Source organism: Agelaius tricolor, unplaced genomic scaffold, assembly GCF_023055355.1.
Source record: "Agelaius tricolor isolate 1412-34295 unplaced genomic scaffold, bAgeTri1.0.p SCAF_3, whole genome shotgun sequence".
Taxonomy (NCBI): Eukaryota; Metazoa; Chordata; class Aves; order Passeriformes; family Icteridae; genus Agelaius; species Agelaius tricolor.
Window position 1 is genome coordinate 34,707,944 of NW_027269263.1, and position 23,225 is coordinate 34,731,168.

Here is a 23,225-nt window from a genome sequence, read left to right on the forward strand (position 1 = left end):
TGGTCCAACCTCCCTGCTCAACCTCCCTCAGGGTCACCTGAGAGCACTTTGCACAGGATTTCATCCAGACTGTTCTTGAGTATCTCCAGTGAGGGACACTCCACAATCTCTCTGGGCAATCTCTTCCAGTGCTCAGTCACTCACACAGCAAAGAAGTTCTTCCTCCTATTCAGGTGGAACTTCCTGTGCTTCAGTTTCTGCCCATTGCCTCTTCTCCTATTGCTGGGCACCACTGAGAAGAGCCTGGAAACCTCCTCTTGACACCCTGCCTTCAGATACTGACAGACATTGATGAGGTCTCCTCTCAGCCATCTCTTCTCGAGGCTGAACAGGACCAACTCTCTCTAACTCCTTGTTAGCAATGCTCAAGTCCCCTGTCTCCAGTTCCCTAATCTAAGAGAGTTCTTTGTGCCCAGCACCAAGGTATGCAAGGTATGGCCACACACCAATATCTCCTCTGCAGACAGCCAGATGCTCCACTGGCTGGCCAGGCAATTCTCGAGTGAAGTTTTGGTCAGCAACAGTTGGCATAAGGAGTTAAAAGATCTCCTGATATAAGCAGCTGAGCAAGGAATGTAGAATTGGGATTATGGACTCATCCGAATTTTAAATCTGATTTTTTGATCAGGTTCTTTAGCTTTTCTCCTCAAGTGCCCATTTATAACAGATGATCACTGATAGTCTCATCTTTGATATTACTGGCTGATAAAATGCATCAGTAAATTGACTGCATAAGTTTTGCGATTGAAGTTGGTGTCAATGCAGAAGTTGAACTTGGCTCAGCATGTGTTCTGCTTTTGTATATATTTTTTAACTGAACCCATGGCTGGAAATATAAATAACATTTTTAAAGCCCTGTGAGAATGAGCTTAAGAATGTGGTACACTTCACATACTTGATAGACTCTGTAGTCCTGTTAATCTATTGCTGTAGAAAACACATTGTTAAGATGTTAAGTGAATTCTTGTATTCCAAAAATATTTTTCCAAATTTTTCAGAATGCAAAGATCTCATTGAATTTCCGGTGTCATGTACAGAATAGCCAAGAGACACATTCTAAACTTACTCTTCTCTTTCCACAGGCTGCTTTTCCGGAGACAGTGATCACTTTTTGGCAATTCATCAGCGAAAGAGTGGAAAACCTGTGTTTGTTTATCACCATGTGGAGAGTGTGGAGAAAAGTTTGGATACAGACAGCTATAAGGATTCCAAACAAAATTTCCGTTCTTCTTCCCACACCAAAATAAGCAAGTTGCACCCTGCAATAATTGTTAAATCAGCCTTCCCCAGATCTGTTTATGACCCATCCCTCAATCTCTTAGCAATGACTGGTGAAGACTTGGAAGTGGAGAATCTTCCCATTCCTACAACGAATGTGATTATTGTGGTAAGTGACTTTTTATGGGTTTTGGAGGGGTTTTTTTAGAAAAATTTTTTTAGAATAAATATTTATTTTTTAGAATAAATATGCCTGTATTTAAATAAAGACGGATTGCAACTTTGGGTAGCCTGACTGATCATCTAAATCCAAATAATGACCTCTTGTCTTGAATTTCTTCACTTTGGTGGAATTTGCATTTATATAATCACACTCTGATTAACAATCAATCTGGTGGACCAGGGCAGAATATAGCCTCTCTGTAGGTAAAGACCTTACCTTTGCCTCAAATGCTGTTGATCCTCTTGACTGATGTTTGCACAGTTTTTACTGGATAGGCTTTGAACTTATTCTGCATAGGTCACAAGAAAATGTACTTCAGAGAACTATTCTACAGAGGCAGTGAGGTTTTAAAAGGGTGACATAAAGGTTTCATTCACTTCTGTTCCTCAAAAAAAAATCCTGTTTCTTGCAAAGAGTAAGAACTTTGTTGGTGTATACACTTCTTCTGGGACATATGTACTGGGGACCCTCCAGTGTCAGTTAACTCTGTGTGTGACCTTTCCCATTCTGAAGATGGTGATGGCAGTGCTCCCTCCTGCAGTGAAGGGCGTGTCAGTTTAACCATATCCTGGTGCTGCCCTGCTGCATCCTCACCCTTCGGGCCAGTGGAGCAGCCTGCTATCAGGAGAGCTTTCCTTGGTGGGGTGCATGGTACAGTCTGTATGTCTTCTGCACAGACACTGCTTTCCTCACCCCCATGCGTGGGCAGCTCTCCTTGATTCCTGGAGGGAAGAAGAGCCACTTACAATGGCTTGTGCACTCATTAGAGTGAACTAAAAAAGATTAAAGTGAAATCTGTAAATTGCTCAGGAAGATGTGAGATTAAAAGAGAATGGACTTTACAAACAAGGGAAAAAAAGCACAGAACACAAGGGCATGTTAGCACAGCAAGTGTTCCAGAATCCCATACGAGTTCCCTGTATGGTACTCTAGAGATCTGCCCTCATGAATGCTCCAAGTGCAGTAGAGTAGTGACAATGAAAAGAATAATCAGGGTAAAAGAAAAAGACGGTAGTAGTTTTATTTGCTCATTATTAGTTTTAGCAGATAAAAAGTACTGTCAGGGAACTAGGCTCAAAAAGCTGTGCTCTGGACTTGTTGCATCCCATACAAACAAGACCTCCTCATCTGAGTTTATATGGCTAGCAGTGTTAGTGGACTAGCTGTGTGGAAGTATCCATATCAGAGCAAAATAAGGGACTGTCAGTCCTGCTTTGCTGCGGACAGGCCAAGTGCAAACTGAGTCCCAATACTGAATGGTATTGATCAAGGGAAGGAGATGCCAAGCAACTGGATATATCTATCCTCAAAGCTAGCCTAAACCAGCAGGGCTGACCTGTAGTGAAGGTACCTGGTCCCTTCTTTCCAATGCAAGCATTATTTCACTTCTGCTCAAGGTGTGAAACCTTTCTATTAGTGCAAGGAACTCAGAATAGGCATGGCCCTGCTTTTTTTTATTAGATGACACTGTTACCTATGAATTGTTGTTTTACTAGGGTTTTGCACAGTTTTGGAGTCCCATGGTCCTCAGGTAGTTATGGAAGAATCCTGAAAAATATTCTAGGGCTACCCTGATTTTAGCTGACTGGCTCTGTGCCTGCATTAAAAGCTAAATGAGGCAGATTTTCAATTGGCAGATAAATTCACAGTAAAAAAAAGGTCCATTAAATCTGTATTAAGTTCTCATTAAGTGGCTTTGGTCTGAGGCTTTGCTACTGCATTTCTAGGATGGAACTGCTGCTCTGAAGCCTTCTGTTCTGGCTGAGAACCTTATGTGCTTTAAGGGGAGGTATAACAGCATGAGCTAATCATGACATGAAAGCTGTTTATTGCTTGGGTTCTTCAGCTGTCTCTGGACGTGCTGAAGGACAGTGGTTTTGGTTTGTTTCTGATGTCATCCTTTCAGAAAAAGCCTTTGGGGAAGCATATGTTTGAGGCCAAAGTGCTGTGAGTCAGGCAGTGAGTGCACTGGACTAATCCCACCATCAGAATTTTGAAGATGCCTTCTTTAAAAGGGCAGCTGTCCCACAGCAGAGTGGTTGCCATCATCCAAACACAGCCCTGCTCTTTCCAGGCTTCTGTATTTCAACATTCTGTTTCTCCCTCTTGAGTGTCACCTGAAGTAGATTGTAGTGTTAATGTAATTACCAAGGGAAGCTGGTTTGTTTTGAATTGCATGTGTATCGCTCTCTCTTTGTTTTGAATTAGCACTTACTGCCTGTTGCTGCTTTCTGGTTTTTAATATGTAGGGCAAGTGTCAGTGTTTGTTGTTTTGCCCTGGCTGACCCTTTTTGTTCCAGCCTTTAGCAATGTTGCTGGTTGCTCAACTTGAAAGCGCAGTTGCTACTGTTAGTGCTTCCTGTAATCCAGTTACATGATTGGTGCACATTGTGATTTAGTATGAAAGCCAGCAACTTTTTTTTTAAATAAATCTATGCTCTGTTAGCTCTGCAGAGGAGAGGAAACTGAATTCAAGCTAATTTCAGTGACTTAAGGTCCATTTTCTTCATGATTAAAGTGGAAAGGCAGGGTAAATGGATGCCTAATGCAGAACTATTACAAGGTTGCATTTTGTGCTAAGGACTAAACCATCTGACAAGGAAAATATTGCCAATGCCCAGCAGAGTGCTATGAAGCCAAGAATTCTGCAGATATTTTGTCAAAAAGTGATGTTTTGTGACTCTAACAATAAAGAACATGTTAAGAAGTAATTTTACTGAAACTGGGGATAGTGTAGTTCTTGTTTGCCTAAGTGAGGAAGAGAAGGTATTTATTTTCTGGGAGGGAGTTTTATATAATTAAAGGCAATCACATTACCTGATATTAAGTTCCTTTGTGTGTATGTGTGTGTTGGTGTTCAGTTCACCTTGTTTATTGAAGGAAGCAAGGACAATTCAGAGCTCTTAGAGGCATTTTGACTGTTCTATAAATGCCTTAGTGCTTACCCATATGTTCTGTTTAGCTGTCTCTCTAGATGATGTGAGACTAAGTCATCTGAAAACTGCTTGGATAACATACAGAGTTACATAATTTTTTGTAATACTTGAGTTTTCTATTTGAAAGCTTTTATTTTGCATTTCAGAAACCATATATGCATTGAAGGTATTAGAGAATTATTAGTGCAGTGAACAAGTTCTCAAAATGTTTATTTGTGTTTATTCCAAGACTTTCCAATTCTGAATATAAGAACCACAAAGGTCAAGACAGTACATGGAAAGTGGGAACAGAATGTGGATAATCAGTTATGATAGAAAATACTGTCTAACATACTTATTTAAAAAAAGCCAAAATACAAACATATATAAACTTGAGAGAAAAGCAGAAGGACTTGTAGTAAAGGTTTCAGCTCACACTAGGTCTAAATTATAACCTCATGGATATGCTAAAGCATCATCCCTTGTAACCTGATATAGTTTGGTCTGTCCAAAGCCTCTCAGGCACACAAGTGTATTGGACCAAGATTGAACCAAGGTATTCAGATGCTTTTTTCACTTGCATCCTGTGAAGTGTTTCAGAAATGTAAAGGTAATACACTTGCTCAATATATCAAAATTTTCCCTTTCACACTTCATTCTTACTATACACCTTCTCATATAAACATGAAATCTGTTTCTTTTTCTGTAGCTTAGAAATTCCACAGTGCTGTACTGTAGCTAAAATTCAGCTCATCTCTTAATTTTTGCTTGATTTACATGAGTGTTACTGAACTGAATTGATTTAATTAGTTTCTTTCAGTTAATGTCAATGGCACACATGATTCACAGACAGCCATACAGAGCTTTTCTTTGCCTTTTCCATGGCATTTTGTGTAGGGTTGTATTCCTCAGAGCTATAGCTTTCCCATATCATCACATTTATTTTGTCTCAATATTTGAACTATTTACTTTCAAACATGCTGAAGAGCACAAGTAAGAACTTCAGGTGCTACTACTTTGAGAGAGGATTCAGTGGAAGAATAAAGCAGAACAACATATGTATCTGTAATAGATATTCATGTGGAAACCAGATATTTGGGCTGGTATCTATTAAGATATCTAGCATGCTTCTAAACACTTTCTGGATTACTAGGGAGTTAATATAGGTTGGAGACCATATCCAGTAGGCAGACTAGATGTGATCATACTGATCTGGAGATCAGTACTGACATGAACCATTTCCACATCAGTTTTCTCACAGCCAGAGAACAGTACCAGATGCATTTAATCTCCTAGTATAATACAGCCTTGATATCTGCTTCAGGGTGAGTTCCCTAATTCCAAATGGCTGTAGTGACAAGATTCATATTGATGATAATGGGTGCTTAGGCAGAGCTGCACACTACTACCTATTTATATATACTTATACACACACGCAGACATTTAGTGACATCTTAATCTGGAGTTGATCCCAGCTTAAACAACACATTTTATGTTGAAATAATGTGGAAATCCTTTCCAAATCTGGGCACAGTTCAAGTAGGTGGGCTTCTTCTGGGTGGTTTGGGTATCTGAAAACCATGTGGCTGTGAAACCACAGCAGAACTGCTTTTACACTTATGTCACATTCATCCCACAAGTACTGCTGTATTTCTCTTATATAACTTCCTTCATACTACATACTCAGAAAAGATGCATCTTTTGCTCACTTGATGACATGGCCTTAGATGTATAAGTTTATTTCTCCTTTAATTCCCCATATCAGGTTTAGATGTGTCAGGTTTAGTTTCCAGTGTCAAAACCCAGAATTTGTCTATATTATTTGTTTCTAAATTTTATTTCATCTTCCCACACCTCTTTTCTGCTGGAAATGTCTCTTTTTCTAATTCTTTGTACTCTTTATGAAGTCATGGCTTCCATGAGAAATGTCGTCTCTAAGTTCCTCTAGGAGCACACAAGACGTCCTCTTGCTTCTTCCTTGAAAAGACCAGTGAGACAATGGGAGCCACACTACTATATACCCTTTCTGCTAAGCATTGCAGTTCTCTCCACTGGCTGGTTTTGTTTGGGGGGGCCAAAAGAAAAACTATAAGAAAAACTCTATGAAAAGAACCTGATAAAAAGGTGGGGGCATCCAATGCTTACAATTATTTTCAATCCAAAAAATGTTTTCCCTAGTGCTGCCTCTTTTGTGAAGACATTTAATGTAGATTTCCTTTCATGAACAAAGAGCACTATGGAATTTCCATAATTTTGTGGAATTTATTTTTTACTTTTCTTTAAATGAAAAATGGATGTTTCTTCTCAGTGGCAATTTGGTTATACAAGCTGCCTTCTTTTTCAAGTCTTACTGAATGAGAGGAGTAGGATAGAGAGAGCCCTCCAAGTCACAGCACTAAGTTGCTTGTGATCTTTCTGCATGCCAGAAGCTAAATGACCTTCTGTGAATCCCTTGCAAGACAATAAGATGCTCTGATAATGTTTTTTCACTTCTAGCCTTTTTCACTTTTTCCCCAGCTGTCCACTTTACTGACTGTTTTTTCAGAATCTCTTTTTTATTCTTTTTTCTGAATACAATGCCTTGACATAAGATGAAGTCTCTTCCTTTCTTCAGTTCTCTTTGTTAGGAACATTTCCATCTCTCGAACTCTTGTGTCAGCCTCTGCTGGCTCAGCATCCACCCAGTTAAGTGGCCCAGTAAGGCCATGCTGAACAATCAGTAAAGGTATCTTAAAATGTTACAGTCTCAGTCTGATAAATATGCATAGAAGTCTGTGAGAAGTGTCAATAGCTAAGCATGATCCATTCGACAGAAATTGAGGATTACTTTTAGGAGACCACAGAATAAAAGTAATTTTCTTTGGGACCTAGAGAAGGGTCCCAAAGAAGAGGATTGGGGGTGTTCTTAAAAAAGAAGAGGCACAGTTTCTGAACCAAATGATTTGATGCTTTGCATCATGTGTTGCATGATATGTTATACTACGGTCAGTTTGAATGTTATTCAAAATGTTAGGTTTATCATCCCATCAATCCTGTACAGTAATGCCCTGATCTTCACTGGGATAGATGTAAACATATGTATATGTAGTTCTATGCATTTCCAGATGTGATTATGCTATATTGCAATAATAGAAGTGACTAAGGAGCTGCTTTTTTGAATACTGTGCCTGACCCTGGGGTCTCTGCCTCGAGTCTGTCAAATTCTGACTCAAAAAAACCCATTTACCTGTGTGTGTGGACAGATCATGCACAGTTTGGTGCTGCAACTCAGAGGGCTCTTTGCATCCTACTCCTCCTGGCTGGTAAGAGTACCCTAAGCTCACTCCCTTTGTAGACCTTGTGAAGAGATGGTCAAAATACTTTTGAAAGTACATGAAGCTAAAACAATGGATTGAATATAAGGCAAAAAATATGAGTGAGGAGAACAAGTAGTCCATAAATGACAGGTCAATCAAACAGTGCTGGGGCAAACAGTCAAGCTTACTATCTATGAAATATAACGAGAAGTCAAATGTCATGTTTTGTCACTGAACATCTGTTATTGCTGGCCTAAGAAAGGGACTGGCACTAGCCCAGGCCAAGGAGGCATAAATAGAAAATCATGTCTCTGCAGTAACTTCTCAAAGGAGCTTTCAGAGGTGTAAGATCTTAGAACCTAGTGAAGTATCAACTGTATCCATCTCCATTTCCAGGTCATGTATTTGTGCAATACTTGGAATAGCAGAGGATGAGTTCCATGCTGTTAGTGAAATTTTAAGATCTTATTATAATTACAGTGCTGAATTGTTAACAAGCTGTAAATGTTAGTCACACGTTTCAAGAGTGGGCAGTATCAGTCAATACACTTAGTGTGATTGTTCTAATCACTGTCGTGTCTTTTTACATTGTGACCCCAAATGTCAGGTCTTCACAGTATTTGGCTTCTAGACTCAACTCCACCTTCTTGTAAGAGATTGATGCTCGCCATTACTTCTTAAGTTATTATACTCGACATAACATATCTGCAGCAAGCCCTGCAAACAAACCTAATAGCCTGCAGCTCTGTCATTCTGGATTTTGTTTGCATAAAGAAATCTAGAGAGTCTGCATTAGTTGGCCTCATTTGCTTTCTGCTTCCCTCTGTGCACTTCAGCAGGGATAATTGCATACTGAACCATTAGCATGGTATTGTGTTTGCTGTCAGTCTTTGTGGAAAACAGGAATGATTGCATTAGGTTGGTTGTAACATGCACTAAAACCTCCTTAAGGCACTTTTTTCCATCTGATTTGCAAAATGTTAAAAGAATGTTAGTAGGATATTCAGCAACCTAGTGCTTTGATTGATTATCTTACTGAAGGCAACTTTGGGGGTGCTTTTGTAACATTCAGTGGGATGTTGCACAAAAGCTGGTCATATCTTTCACAAATTGCCCAGATCCTCTTCAGTCAGAGCATTCCTTTTCCTGCATTTTTAGTGAAGGGAAGATGTTTAAGATGTTTCTTGAAGTCATTTAATTTTTTTTCAAAAGCTGCACTGTTTAAATCAAAAGAGGATTTCAGGAGCAGGCATGTTATATGTTTTTAAACTAAAGCCTAAACTGTCATTGACAGTTAGCCTTGGGCAGTTTCTCTAAAGGAAGTGTCAGCTGTTCCATATTTCTTTCAACTGTGTATTCATGTTACTGGCCAATCCCAGCTATAAATTAAATACCGATGTGTAGCAGAACAGAATCTGCTTATGTTATCCCATTCTTCAAATATGTGAATTTTGTCCTCTAGGAAAAATCTTTATTAACTGATAATTTTAAATTTTTTTAAAGCATTTCTATGAAATTAAATTCAGATACAGTTGCAGCCAAAGCAAAGATCATCAGTGTTACTTAAGCTGTTTACCCAGGTGTAGGAGAGCTGCCTTAAAGCCTTGCTCTAAAGGAGGTAGGGGAGAAAACTGAATTTGAGCTTTTTCTCATTTCACATGATCTAGTTGCTGGGCTAAGGGGTAGAGAGCACCACTTTTCTCATACTCTCAGATGAAATTATTTGTTTGCCCAAATCACATTGTTTCAAGTAACTGAAAATTCAGAGAAATGTTGTTCTTGAGCTGATCCAGTACAAATATCTTGTATGTGTTTTAATTTGGTCTCCAAAAGAGGCAACCCCCCCCCCTCCCCCAAACAAAGCCCCCCAAGAGCCCCCCCCAACCTTGTTTCTTACATGGCCCCATTTATTCCTCTCATTGAAAAAGGCTTCTATACTGTTTCTGTGCCATGCTGTACTGGATTCCAGAAGAAGACACAGAGATTTAGACAATAGTGGAAAGTCTTTGGCTTTTTTATGATGGTGTCCAAACTGCACTTTGGTTGTTTTGGCATTTGAGTTCAGAGGACTCTTCAGTGATTGGAATTGCGCTGACTTCATTACCTAGAACTGTACAGACAGGCTTGGACTTCAGAAGTTCAGGAGGTTGCTCTACCTCTATCAATGTTCTGTTTTCCTCTTACAAGTGAGTGGAAACCTATTACTGCCTAAATTGGACTAAAGAAAGGGAAAGTTTCCTGGCATGCGGAGTTACAGGTGCCATCACTAGAATCACACATGCTTTATGTTCAAAATCATAAATAAGCTAGATGGCCCTATTGGGATCATGAGACCCACCAATAGAAAATTGGTGACTACTACCCGCCATAAATCTATGCATTATGTTGATAATGTTCAGGAATAAAGAATCCAGAAGCATTTAAAAATTCTTTTAGCACCCTCAGAAAACTATTTTTGTGAAAACTCAAATCCCCTACGGAAACATTTAAAAGGCAGATAAAGGGCACTCAGATAAAAGACAGCAAGACAGCATGTGTTTCCTTATCAGTCAATGTTTTGTTGGATCTGGCAGTTCAGCCTCTGGAATAATCCTTCTGCTTTTTCACTTCTGACTTTGTTGTTAGGAAAAGCGACAGCTTCTATGAAGTTCCTTAATAGATGGTTCATAATGTGCTCCTATGTGTAACCCATTAAGTATTAAGCCTTCTAAAAACTGCTTTTGAAAAATAATTTAAAAACACATTATTTTTCTATCATCATGACATTAATATGTCATATTTTAAAACACAGTTTAAATTTTTGAGTAAACCAAACAATACCAAACAATATTTTAGAGCAGAAGATGATCATCTGAATTTACTTTTTAAAATGCTTCCTAGGTCTAGCATTTCTGCACTTTGGCATCTCTTTGTAAAGAATAAATATTGGATTCTGAAATTAAATGCACAGGCTCAGATGATATTGGGATTTAAATGTGATAGCATAGCTCTCAGTTGAATGATGTTTCTTCAGTCACCTCAATATCAAACTGGTACATGGAAAGGGGAATAGTCCAGGGAAGTAAGCAGAGAGGTACAAGTTCTTCTGTCTTTTGTCTTGTTGCTGAAAGCATTAAAGTGGTGTTCACTGTCCTTTTTGAAGGTCAGCCATGACTGATGATTTGTAATGGAGCTAATTCTTACTTGTCTATGCACCACAATAAACTGGTGGACAATACTTTTAGTGGTTACAGAGCTTTAAATTGAGTACAGGATATCTATCACCAGTGTCCATCATGAAGAGTGTCAGGATATATATCAAGACTGCTAAATAGTGTTTCATAGTGTAGAAAGGTGGTTGACTGCATATGTTATGTCAATGCTTATTTAAACATGAATTGTAACAGATTTACATTTGAACCTTTTTTAGCTGTTGGAGAATAATAGTGGAACGTCTGCTTTGTACAAATTTGGCTGGGATCACACGTTCTCCTTGGGAATAGTCATTGTTAATAAACAATGCATAGAAATCAATAACAATGTAAATGAATTTTTTTCATTTAAAATATGCTAAACTAAATTTATACAATGTCACAGATTGAATTGAATTTCATTTTTTTCCCATTTTTCTGTTGGTACTTTCAAAAGTACCTTGAGCACGTCACAGTGCCATCATCCAGTTGAGGTGTTAGGGCTGGGTTGAGCTCAGTGATCTTGAAGTTCTCTTCCAGCCTAGTCATTCTGTGTGTGATTCTGTGTGTGAATAAAGGTTATCTTTTTGCTGGTACTAATTGTACCAGTAATCTTGTTTTCTTTCCAAAAACACAGGGAAGTAAGGATCACTTCTTGTATGGTCCTGTGGTGTTCTGGCAGTGCTTACAGCTTTCTGCTTTGTTTAGCCAAATTGTTGTTGATATACTTTCTTTGTGCAACACATGGTATGTTGTCTAATTTAGAACACAGCTCTGGAGGCTACTCTTTACAAATGTATGTGATATTTCAATTTCATGTTTTAACAATTTACTTTAAGGTACTGTAACATGTAGTCTTAGAGTGGTGATGTTTTCTGAGCTGTCAGTCCTTTAAAACATAAATGTTTTGGATGAGTGGAAGAATGACCTTAAATACTGCACTCTTAGAGCCTTTCTGTTCTTTAGGCAAAGTAAAGTTACAGCAGTGTAGCAATTATATTCCTTGTTTTAGGCTGAAGATGAAAAATATCATTGTCCTCAAAACCTTTCTCAGAGACTTTCTCTGAAATGGGGTTACAGGATGCTGTGGCTCTGCCTAATTAGCTACAATAAAAGTGTGTACATGCAATAGAAATTAACTTGAAAATTAAAAATACTCCCCTTCCCCCCCTCCTTTCTGTTTAAACTGTAGCTACATTAATTAAAGACCTCTCCCCTATCTTCCTTGGCTACTCTGACATATACTTAATTTTAAGGCATCTGGACTGACCTGACCAGAATCCCTGTTAAAGGGAGGCTGTGGTGGGAGAAGGGATGGTGGTTAATAGCTGTAGGAACAGCCCTCTGGCATGCTGTATACATTTGTGGTTGGGCACAAATGACTGGAGTTGGGCAAAAAGGGAATGATAAACCGCATCTGTAAAAGACCACACAAATAATGAAATAGCAAGAAATCTCTAGAATGCCGATCAATATATTAATCTAAAACAAAACAAAACAACAGCAAGTGACTCCTCTAGAAACAGGTAATAGGGCAATAATTTAATAGATAGATATCTGATTTGAAATCCATAGACTAAATAAAAAATCTGATTGAGGCTTAAATTTTTAAATATACTTTGTAAGAATCTGCCTGAAAATGGATATAAACTTTAATGAAATAACTGTAATGTGAGGCTTTTGGTAATGAATGAATTAGAAAACCATATGGATGCATTAAGTAGAATAATTAATGTACCATACACAAAAGTAGGACATCCATAAATCATTTATGATGTCCTCTTCATCAGTTCTTGTCTCTTTGAATCTTAATTGAAATCCAGGGTAGCTGGATATTAGAAAAACTAGATTTGCTAGTCAGATAACAGACAACTTTCATTAAAGCATTAATTAATTTTAGAAGGCTGAGGGCCTGATCCATTAAAAATACTTGCAGAACAGTGCTACTTTAGTAATGTTTGGCGTTTTTTTCTATTTTATTACACTCTTCCTCTGGTCAATGCAAGTTGTGTTCCACTTTAACTTGCTCAGCAAGCATGATGGAATACTACTGTTTATAGAATTAACTGTTGAATTTCCCAGACAATTCCAAATGCTTCTACTGGCTATATGGTAAAGTTACAAAAGTAAGGTAATCTATTATTTACAGTGACTGTCAGTGAGCCTGCTCTTCCAAAGGCAGAGATTCTGAGGACCTTTTTTAGGCAGTTCATTCTATGCCCACTACTTCATGTCAATAGGAACAAGGGAACACTGAAGAAAATACCTTTTTGTGGGTTTTTTCGCTTTTCTTGTATTTAAACATAATAATTTAACCTCTCATTTTATAATCTTTAATAGTGATCTAATTTCATTACTAAAATGGCCAAACTAAATGTTTTGCATTACAAAATGAGAGCATTATATAAATGCTGAAATCAATGTGAGACTTGAGCTATAAGCTTATTCTGCCAAAGAGGTACACCTATGGCAAAATGATCAGGGTTGTTTTGATAAAGTACTTAAAGAAAAATTTTAACCAGGAAATGGATTTACACTATTGGTCCTAAAAATATACAAGATTCAGTCTGACAATAATATCATATTAGAATAGTACATCTTTATTGTGGTGATAAATATGCTACAAAAAAGTAGAGATAGGCAGTTTATTTTCATGTGCCATATTTATTTCTGTTCAGGTGTTATGAGTAGGTGTTATTAGTTTTTATATTCAATTTTTCTTTATTCAAAGTAAGGGACTAAAGAATGTTGTAGATAATGAAAAAAACTCTTATAATGTCATGTAAAACTATGATAGAATATATTAAGACCATCACAGAATCACAGAATTAGCTGGGCTGGAAAAGAGCTCTGAGATCATCAAGTCCAACCTGTGACATAACACCACCTTGTCAACCAGACCATGGCACTAAGTGCCACATCCAGTCTTTTCTTAAGCACCTCTAGGGACAGTGAGTCCACCACCTCCCTGGCCAGCACATTCCAGTGCCCAGTCACCCTTTCTATGAAGAACTTTTTCCTAATGTCCAGCCTAACCTTGCTCTGGTACAGCTTGAGTCTGTGTCCTCTTGTCCCGTTGCTGGTTGCCTGGGAGAAGAGACCGACCCCCAGATGGCTACAGCGTCCTTTCAGGTGGGTGTAGAGAGTGAGGAACATGAAGTAGATGTCCTGGGCACAGAGTTAGGTCACATCTTTCAGGACTTGCTATGCAAGGGACAGCACAAGTGCACAAAGCTGGCCATCTCTAACAAAAAAATCCCTTAGAGTTCCAGTGCTGGGGAATGTATTGCAGAGCATGAGGAGCATCAATATCAATACTGAGTTATGGAATCCCTCTGACTCTGAGCTACTAATGCCTAAGGGCAACTTTGGTGTCTCCATATTCATGTGCCATTAAACTGATGATCAAGGACAGCTTGAACACTGACTGTATTTCCAAGCCAGACTTGAATGTTCCCAACTATCAATGCCACAGTCAAGCCCTTTCTCTTGTTCTCATGTAATTGATCTTTTTTCTTCTGCAATGCCACCAGTTTATTTGGCTGACCAGGCAAGTTTGTTCCATGTTTCTCAAGGCTTTCTCTTGGCCCACATCAAATTCACTTTTGATTTCTACCATTATCTTTCAGTGAGTTGTAAAATAGGCTCAGCATAAAGCTGCGGGATGTTCCAGGGGCTAGTCAGAATTTCCTTGCATGCCCTGTTTGACTCATGGGGTGCCACTTGTCCAGACTTCTGTTATGAGCACAGCCCTTTAAATTCATTTCATTAAAGGTAAGAGACTTTAAACAAAAAATCCAGTGCTTTTGGTATGCTGCATATTCATATTTTCTGATCAATCACTGATGAAATTAAATGCTTCAGAAAGACATATCTGATGGTTAAAGGGACAGGTCAATCAATGTGGCCTCATTAATGACTCATGTGTTGCCAGTCCCAGTGATCCTAGCAATTGTCAAGCAAAGTTTGGCAAATGCTGCTAGCTTTTCTTTGTCATAATGTTGTATAACCTTTGCCATCCAATGGTCTTCTGCTATTGATCTTTGCTCTTTTGGCCATGTTACTACAATTGTATTTTCTTGAATTGTAATAGAAAGGAATTTGCTATAGTCTTTGGCTCCAATACATAGCAATTTATTTTCTTGGCTTGTCTACAATGTTAAGTCTCTTCAACATAGACACTGCATCTTTGCTTTCCTAAATGTTATTCTGCCTGGAGGATGGCTGACTCTTTCTTGCCCTTTTCTTTAATTGTGGATTTCTTTCAAAATTACTTTGATGGTGATGCAATGCAAAAATACCTTCACTTTCATATCACATCAACTGTGAAACAGCTCTCTAACAGCTCATTAGTAATAGAGTGGATCACACATTCCTTATAGCAATTGAGCTGTATGAGCTGCTGATCAAGAACCACTGAAATGAATGAAGTCTTCTGAGTCAAAAAACTCAAGGCAGAGGTGAAAATTAATTCCCTTTTTAGAGAATTTTGAGGTAAAAAACAACCTCACTGGGATAAAATGAAACTATTTAAATCCTTTAACTGGGAGGTAAGGAGGGAATGAAAGTCATGTATCACAAAAATCCCAAAGCTCAAGGCTACAATGAGTGCTCAGGTTCCAGCACGTCTTTTGTCACGTCCTGGTAGGAGCTGAGAGTCACAGGGGAAATTGGTTAAATCATCCAAGTCAGGTTATTTGGTGTCTTTTATTTACATTGTAGGATGGAGGTGAGATAGGCTGATGGAGGGGGAATTTTCAGTACATTTGAGATTGGTCTTGCCTTCAATATATGAGGGTTGCAAGGCCAAGTCTCTTTTAGACACTGAAATGTTGTGCTCTTCTTTCCAGTTTAGATTTTATTTAATTAGTTCAGCTGAGTGGAATCTGTAGTGTTGTTGGAAAAAGGTTTGTCTGGAAGTCTAGTCATTCAATTTATCATGTGGCATATGAGGACACAGCAATAACTCTTCATCCTGAAGCATATACAGGATCAGGGACCTGAGCTGGGGTCTCCCACATGCAATATAAAGCTCTACCACATATCTGTTGCTTATTCTGAAATAAATCAATCTTCTTAAGATCTTCAGTATGTTGTTCCTTATGTGAGATTATCAGCAATATATTATTTCTCAGCAGTATAAAACTAAAAACCTGACGAGAAATTCTGGGGACAGGAACTGGAGAAAGAAGCTATTCTTAGCTGTTCTTTTGCTAACAGTCTGTACAAAATCAGGAGGCAGTGTATCAGCACAAGTCTCAACACAGATTATCCTGATAATTGTGATTATACTGAGTTGCTCATGCAAGATATTGATAGTAAGGAGTTTCTGCACCCTTGCTAGAGAAAAACCAAAATTAAGGAAACACTGTGAAGTAAAAATTCAGATATGTGTTTTTGTACAGGGAGGCAAGATCACATGCAGTCCATGTGCTTTCTCTGGTGAAGTGGAAAGGCAGAAATTGTTTTTCAGAGGCAATACCAGATAAATTACATAAACAGAAAGGAATGAATAAAACTTTACTGTTTGAATTTTGTACACTCTGTTATTGTCTACTTTTTAAAAATTGAATGTATATTCAGGAGTAATTTAATTAAAATCATTGTCAACTAGACAATCATTTCAGCCAAACTTGCATTACATTACTTCTGCATTGTTCATTCTTTCCTGAATGATATTTTCTACTGGGACTTACAACTTAATACTGCTGATGTGAATTGATGTGAAACTTATGAAAATAAGAGTCCTAACTGCTTGAAACTGCTTTGTGTTGCCCAGCATAAAACTTGTATTTTTCTCCAGTTAATCAGGCATGTAATGTATTCAAAAGCAATGGTTCAGAACATTGCTGCATTTTTCATACATCCTTTTTTATTTCATTCTTTCCTGTTTTAGCCAACCATTTGGTGCATCCCACACAGTATTCTCTACCCCTTTTTACCCTTCTCTTTCATTCCTGTAATAAGTTTGCTGGAGTTCTTGTCCCCAAACTATCTAGTCTGTAGCGCCTACTTAAAACATTTGTCTCACCATCCATTCACCTAGTCCCCAGTGATTCTGTTCCTTCATCTTCTCTCTCTCTCACTGCTGTGTGCAAGTGATATCCTTTCTTCAGCCAACACTTCTATTGTCTTTTTTCTTTTTTAACATGTGTTGGGTTTCAGGCTATGATAAGGCAAATATCTAATCTTATCCAAAATCTTTCATAATAGATTCAAACTTGGAAAAATGCCTTAAATAGCACATTTCCTTGGTCATGCCCCCCTATAGCCATTGGAATTTTAGCTCTTCTTTCCTCCTTGGCGTACCTTATTGGTCTTCTGCACACTTCTGCCTGTGAACTCATCTCTTTTTCTCACACATTCTCATTCTTCTCATGCTCTACTCTTTTATCTTCTATAAGTGTGGTCCCTTTCCTCAGGCTGTTACCAGGGTCTTGGGTTGCCTTTGCTTCTTAATCACACTCTACTTCTGTCTTTCTTTTCACCTTTGTCTTTTGGTCCTTCCTTTAGTCTTGTAGTCTCAAACCACTTTACTGTTTTCCTCTCAATTTTCACATATTTTGTAGCCTACACTTCTCTCTCTTCTCCCAGTAATGCATGTCAAAAAACTATTTTTAAAAGCTATTTAAATTATTTCTATTAAAACCTACTCTTTGTTTAAAAAAAACACCCTTTCAACACATTTCCTCCTAAATTTATACTAAACCAATACAGTTCCCTTGATAGTCTTCCCCTTCACTGGGAATGTGCCTTTTTGCCCAGAGCTGTTCTGTTACTGGATCTCTGACAATGCTGTGGATATTGGAAATTTTCTTGAACTGTAATGTCCATTTTCTCACCCTATACTAAGGCAATATGGCAGGTGTTCTCAACTCTGATATGAATTAGGATTTTTTTTGGTCTGGTGGGGTCTTGTTGGTTTGTTTGTTTGTGGTTTGTAGTTGAGTTTTTTTGGGGTTTTTTATTTGTCTTGTTTATGGCAAATAACTTCTTTGGTTCATTGTGAGTGCACCTGTTTTCTTATTTGTTTTTGTTAAGCTGGAATAAACAACTACAGAATATTCCTGCTTTTGGTATAGAGTTGCTTTGCTTTTGCAGTGTTGCATGGACTTTTGGATTCCAGTTGCTGAAGGAATTATTGCAAAGCACTTACACCCAAGTACTTACAGACTGGGAATTAAATTATGGTATAACTAATTTCTGAAAAATCCTATTTAAACTCATGACCAAAATATACTTTGAAGTCCAAGATAAAAGTTTGCTGGTCTTGACAAAATGTTACAGGAAAAAAATATATTTTCACTTTGAAAAGGATAATGTTTGCACATGAATTGTGACTAACCAAAGCTAACTTGATGCTTGCTCAAAGACAATAAGAAAGTTATCTCAGCTAAACGAAATATTAGTTTAAGATTAATTTGTTGTAAGGTGTACATGTCAAAGGTTACTTGGCAACATAAAAGTATGCAGTATTTCTTGAGTGTAGGCATTGAATGGGTTGAATTTGTACTCTGTAGAGTTTGGGAGGAAAAATGTCTAGTGAAAATACATCAAGTAACAATATTGTCCACCAGATGTCCCTGTACTCATAGGTGGTAATGGACAATATTCATTCACCTGTCTAATTGCTTTTATTAAATGCAATTTTCGCATAGTGTATGCATTTCCCAAGTCTCTGTTAACCTTGTATAATAAGACCATGACTGACTGGCAATTTTATTAGCAGTAATTGAGAACTGTAGTTATGAAAATAAATTACAGGAATTCACTGTGAAGTTTCTACTTGCCACTCAGTTTTGGGTGATTTTCCTTCTCTTGGAAAATAGTCTACCTTTATCACACATTGCATGGTAAAAATAATAACTATTGATCTCTTATATTTGTCATTTATATAAATTTATACATTTAAATACATTAGTCATATAATTATTGCCAAGCAATATGTTTTCATCTATCTGCCTATCAATAAAAGGCTTTAAGTAACTAGAACTGAAGAACTAGTGAGTTGAAGGGTTGTGGCTTTTGTGGAAATTTCTTTTAACTTTGGTAGCTATTGGAGCAGACTTTGGTCATGGCACCTGTATTCATGCAGTGAGTTTCATTTCTGTCAGCTGCTCCCTTGGCTTGCTGTGCAGCCAAATGCTTGGCTACCAGCTGTCCATGCATGTTCAGTGGCTCTAGCAGGACTGTGAGGTATCCCTTCACTAGTGGGGACTTAGGCTGCCCTCGAATCTGTAAATAACCATGTACCTGACCATACCCACGGTGGGACCTGGGCAGGTCTGCCAATGCCTGTGTGCTTTAAGCATCGTGGCTAATTTGAAGACATAACTTGAATTTTTAGTGAAACCACAATATGGAAAGGACACCTTCTCCTCTTTTTCCCTGGCATAAATAAGCTGCCAGAAGGGCATTTGAATCCATGCTGGGAGCAGGAACCTGGCATGACTGTGAGATCCCACCCCATGACTGAGACATTCCCTCTGTCAGGTCTACATGGGGAGAAATCCTTGGACAGAGAGGCATCAAACACTGGTGGCAGAACCTATGTCCAAGTTTTCCTTTCGTTTTCTCTGTTTTAAGTTAATGCAAATTATAGCAATTAAATTTTACAAAATTATTATTTTATAGTTGTAATTGTGACCCACCAGATGTTTCTGTGTTTGGCAACGTATTACTTCATTAGAATGTTTAATTGTAATTATGGTCCTATAACCAATCTTCTGCTTTTCAGTTGTAGTTAGAAACTTTTGCAAGATGCAGAGCCTTTAAGATTTCTGTTGAATGTGCACAAATGTATTTATGGGTATTTCTGTTGTTATCTTTTCCTTCTTTAAAAAAAATGGTACCTAAAAATTCCCTATCAAAACTGGGTAAATTTGTATTGCCTCTTAATACTGCCTTTGGATAATGATTATAGAGCAAATGATACAGTTTTTTTTTGTTTTTCAATGTGTTTGTGATTCCTTCTTTTATTATATGCATGTTTCCTGACCAGTGAGCAGTTATATGAGTTGTCATCCAAGATACATAGATTGATGTTATGGTCCAGTTCTTAAAATTATGAGAGATGGCTCTGCTCAAATTAAGGGGTAAATGAGACCATATGCCAAGTAAGGGTTTTATTTAACACTAAATGTGAGAGAGACAGAGAGAGAGAGACAGAGAGACAGAGAGACAGAGGGAGAGAATGAAAGAGAAAAGAGGTGGGGGGGACAGAAAGAGAGTGACAAAGACAGATAAAAGAAAATATCACCACTCCGTGGATCCCACCAGCATCCTGATGATGCTCTCCATCTGGTCTTCTTGGGGATGAGGGTCCTCTTGAAAAACATAGAATCCAATGGATTAATGTATGTCCAGGCCAGGTGGGAATGCCCAGGTAGCTCTCTCAGGTGGATCTTTGATGGATTCTGACCCCCCTCAGCTGCCTCTCACGGGAATGTCCCGTGCATGTGGCCTTCCCAGGGTTGGGGGTTTCACTGCTGGGTGGGTCTGTGTAAGGGAGGATGGGTGTTCACTGCCTCTGACCAGAGATGATTGAACGATAGTGTCTCCTTTATCTTATCTAGGCAGCTTAACTCAGAGTGCAAAGGCATCTTCAGGAAGGGGTGGGCAATAGTTTTTTGCTATTATGAGCAAAACTCCTTCGTAACAATCTTTAAAGCATCAACCTTGCCAGTCTCTGACAATTGATTAATCACTAGGAATTCTGTCTTAAGAGTTCTGCTGTCTGGTGCCTAAGCACTATAAGCTTTTCAAAGTAAAGCAAAATCAGTAGGAGCCAAGGAGGCCGGAAGGGAGTGTCATAGAAAAAAATTCTAAATAATTTGGAGAAAACAAGACACTTCTGAAAGAAGCATGCATCCTTATCTTGGTGGATGTGCCAAGAGCTTGCCTTTCCTGTATTAAGACATCAACTAACACTTCATATTTATTACTTGAAAATATATCTTATATTTGTGTATATTTGTGTGTATGTATGTCAAGATGGTGTATTGCATGGACATTAAAGTATTTTCTTTTGACTTACTGGTTGCAGTTTTCTGTTTCTATGAGGCATTATTGTCTCTGATGAACTGCTATCAAACAAAAGAACAAGAAGTGTTCTTTTGTTTGATAGCAGTTCAAAAACTGTTTACTGCGATAGCCTGGTAAACAAGGCATGAAAGATTATTCCAAGTCTGAGTATTAGAAAATGCTACTCTGATTTCCAAATCCATAGACCAATTGAAATGTAATTTATTTTTTAAATCCATTTTTTCCATGCTATATATATATTTATATATTTATTTTTGTTAACGTTATTTCAGTTTGTGATATACTATTTGTGATATTAATGTAAAGAAGCTTTCAGAATTAAGGTTTAGTGAAAGTAAAAGCTTTTACATGCATTTCAGCCCATCAGAGTGAGCTAAATTCTCTTCCACTAGGCTAACTATAACTTAATCTTGTTGGGGTTTTTTTTTGGCAGTTTTCTGGATTACCTCTAGCTCTTTAATCTCATGAAATATTGTACTTACTAAACTGCTCACATGTGTTCAGGAAAGCATTGGCTGAAAAAGAAATAGAGGTGATTTCTTACACAACTTAATTAATTTGAATGTAGGAATGTACACCCCCTACTGTAAAGGCAGTAATGAAGTCTGATTATTTAAGTACTTGTAATTTTTAAATGGATTTTGTGCTCAAAACCAGAATGAATGGTGTAAAATAGGCAAAGGTATAATAACCAAGTTGTGACTTAGCTCTGTTTTAGAAATATGTTGTTAATGCTGCAATAGAATGACTCTTGACTGCTCATTACATCTTGTTCTTTTAATGACCTAAATTGCAGTTTACAGACAATGTAGCGCTGATTATTTCTACAGTGATAGTAAAGAAATATTACAATACTTGTGCTGAACTTCTATAAAGTATATTTCATACAAATATGGATAAGTTTTGTTCAGCAATGGCCATTTTAAATAAAATTTCTTCCTTAACAATCTTTTTAGACAAGTCAAAATCCTCCTACTGTGACATCTATGAATTGTGTTTACTGACAGTAACACCTGTCTATATATATGTGTGTGTGTGTGTATGTTTATATATATGCATTTGCTCAACACTATTTTATGTACTATTTTAAAGTCAAACTATGGCTAGAAGAAATGTGAAACAATTCAGCAGCTCTGAAGTATTATCTGTAAGATAATGTGTAAGATAATTTGTAAAATGGAAAAAACATCTTAGATAATGTTTAAACTATTGCTTCTTTTTTTCATGCTTAGTGTACTTCCATGACTGTATGTTTTTCTATTTCCTTAGTGTGGGGTGATGTTTCCTTGGCGGATGTGTGAAAAATACCTGTGTGTTCCTTGGGCTCGTAGTGTTTCTGTTCTAGGTTCTACCCAGAGCTGCTCTGTGTCTGTGGGGATCTGTTGAAATGTTTGGCATCTATTTGCCTGTCTCACTGAAAGAGGGAGCCAAAGGTCCCTATGGACAAAGGAGCCTATGGTCCCTTGCTCAAACTGAACAGACCTTAGATAAATTGCTTCACAGGATGTGGCACTGTGTTCATTTCTACTTTGGTGGGAAATGGGTCAAGTTTAGTGTAAATTTCTGCCTGGAGAGGATGGAGATGTCAGGATGTAGGAAAATGACAGATCCCATCCCGCAGTGTACTATTGCAGCACTGCAAATGCATGAGGAATGTAGAAGGGACTGAATGAGTCCTGTCTGCTTATACCTTGTCATCTTGAGTCTTATTGATATGACCATGAGTATGTCATCTTGAAGCTTTCAGATTTCAGTGAGCACGGACAGCTACATTTTTGTTTTGAATAGCTGTTGAGTTTACATCTGTGGTTCCAGAATACTTTTCTGATAGTTACAGTACTTGCTGTTAGTCAGTGTGACACTGAGCTCTGCCTGAGACCTCCCTGACTGAGATTTCAGACCACTGGAGCTGCCCAGAATGCAACTATATATGTTGTTTCACGTCCTGTCCTTTGCTTCTTCCCATGGGGGCTTATAGCAGTCATGATATCCTTTTTTTTGGAGGACAACCCTAACTCCTGAATGATTTTCAGGGAACTAATCTGTTTACATTTGGCTTGGCTCCATCAATGACAAACACTATTAGGTCTATTAAATTGTACTTCGGTATTTTAGAGCATTTGTGCATAAGTTTTACGAAACAGTGCTTGAAGGTTGTTTACACAATAAAAAAGGCAATTCTCCTAACTTAGCATATTACTTATTTCTCTAAGCATTTGGATTGCAGTCCAGGATAGATGTAATACATTCACAAAGGCAAAGATCCAGGAAAAAACTTTCCTTCAGCAGAGTAGCATAAATGAACAAAATGTTCCTGATTCTTTAATTGCTTTTCTTTCTATGACTTGCCATGTCACAT

The 23,225-nt window shown here is 37.9% G+C and overlaps 1 protein-coding gene across 1 annotated transcript in view; it reads left to right on the forward strand.

Annotated features, from left to right (window-relative positions):
• PTPRR (protein tyrosine phosphatase receptor type R) overlaps nucleotides 1-23,225 on the forward strand; it is a 138,633-nt gene that overhangs the window by 13,182 nt on the left and 102,226 nt on the right. Inside the window, exon 2 of the mRNA XM_071423429.1 lies at nucleotides 1,083-1,387. Within this exon, the coding sequence (XP_071279530.1) occupies nucleotides 1,083-1,387 (305 nt within the window). The remainder of the gene's footprint in view (nucleotides 1-1,082; nucleotides 1,388-23,225) is intronic.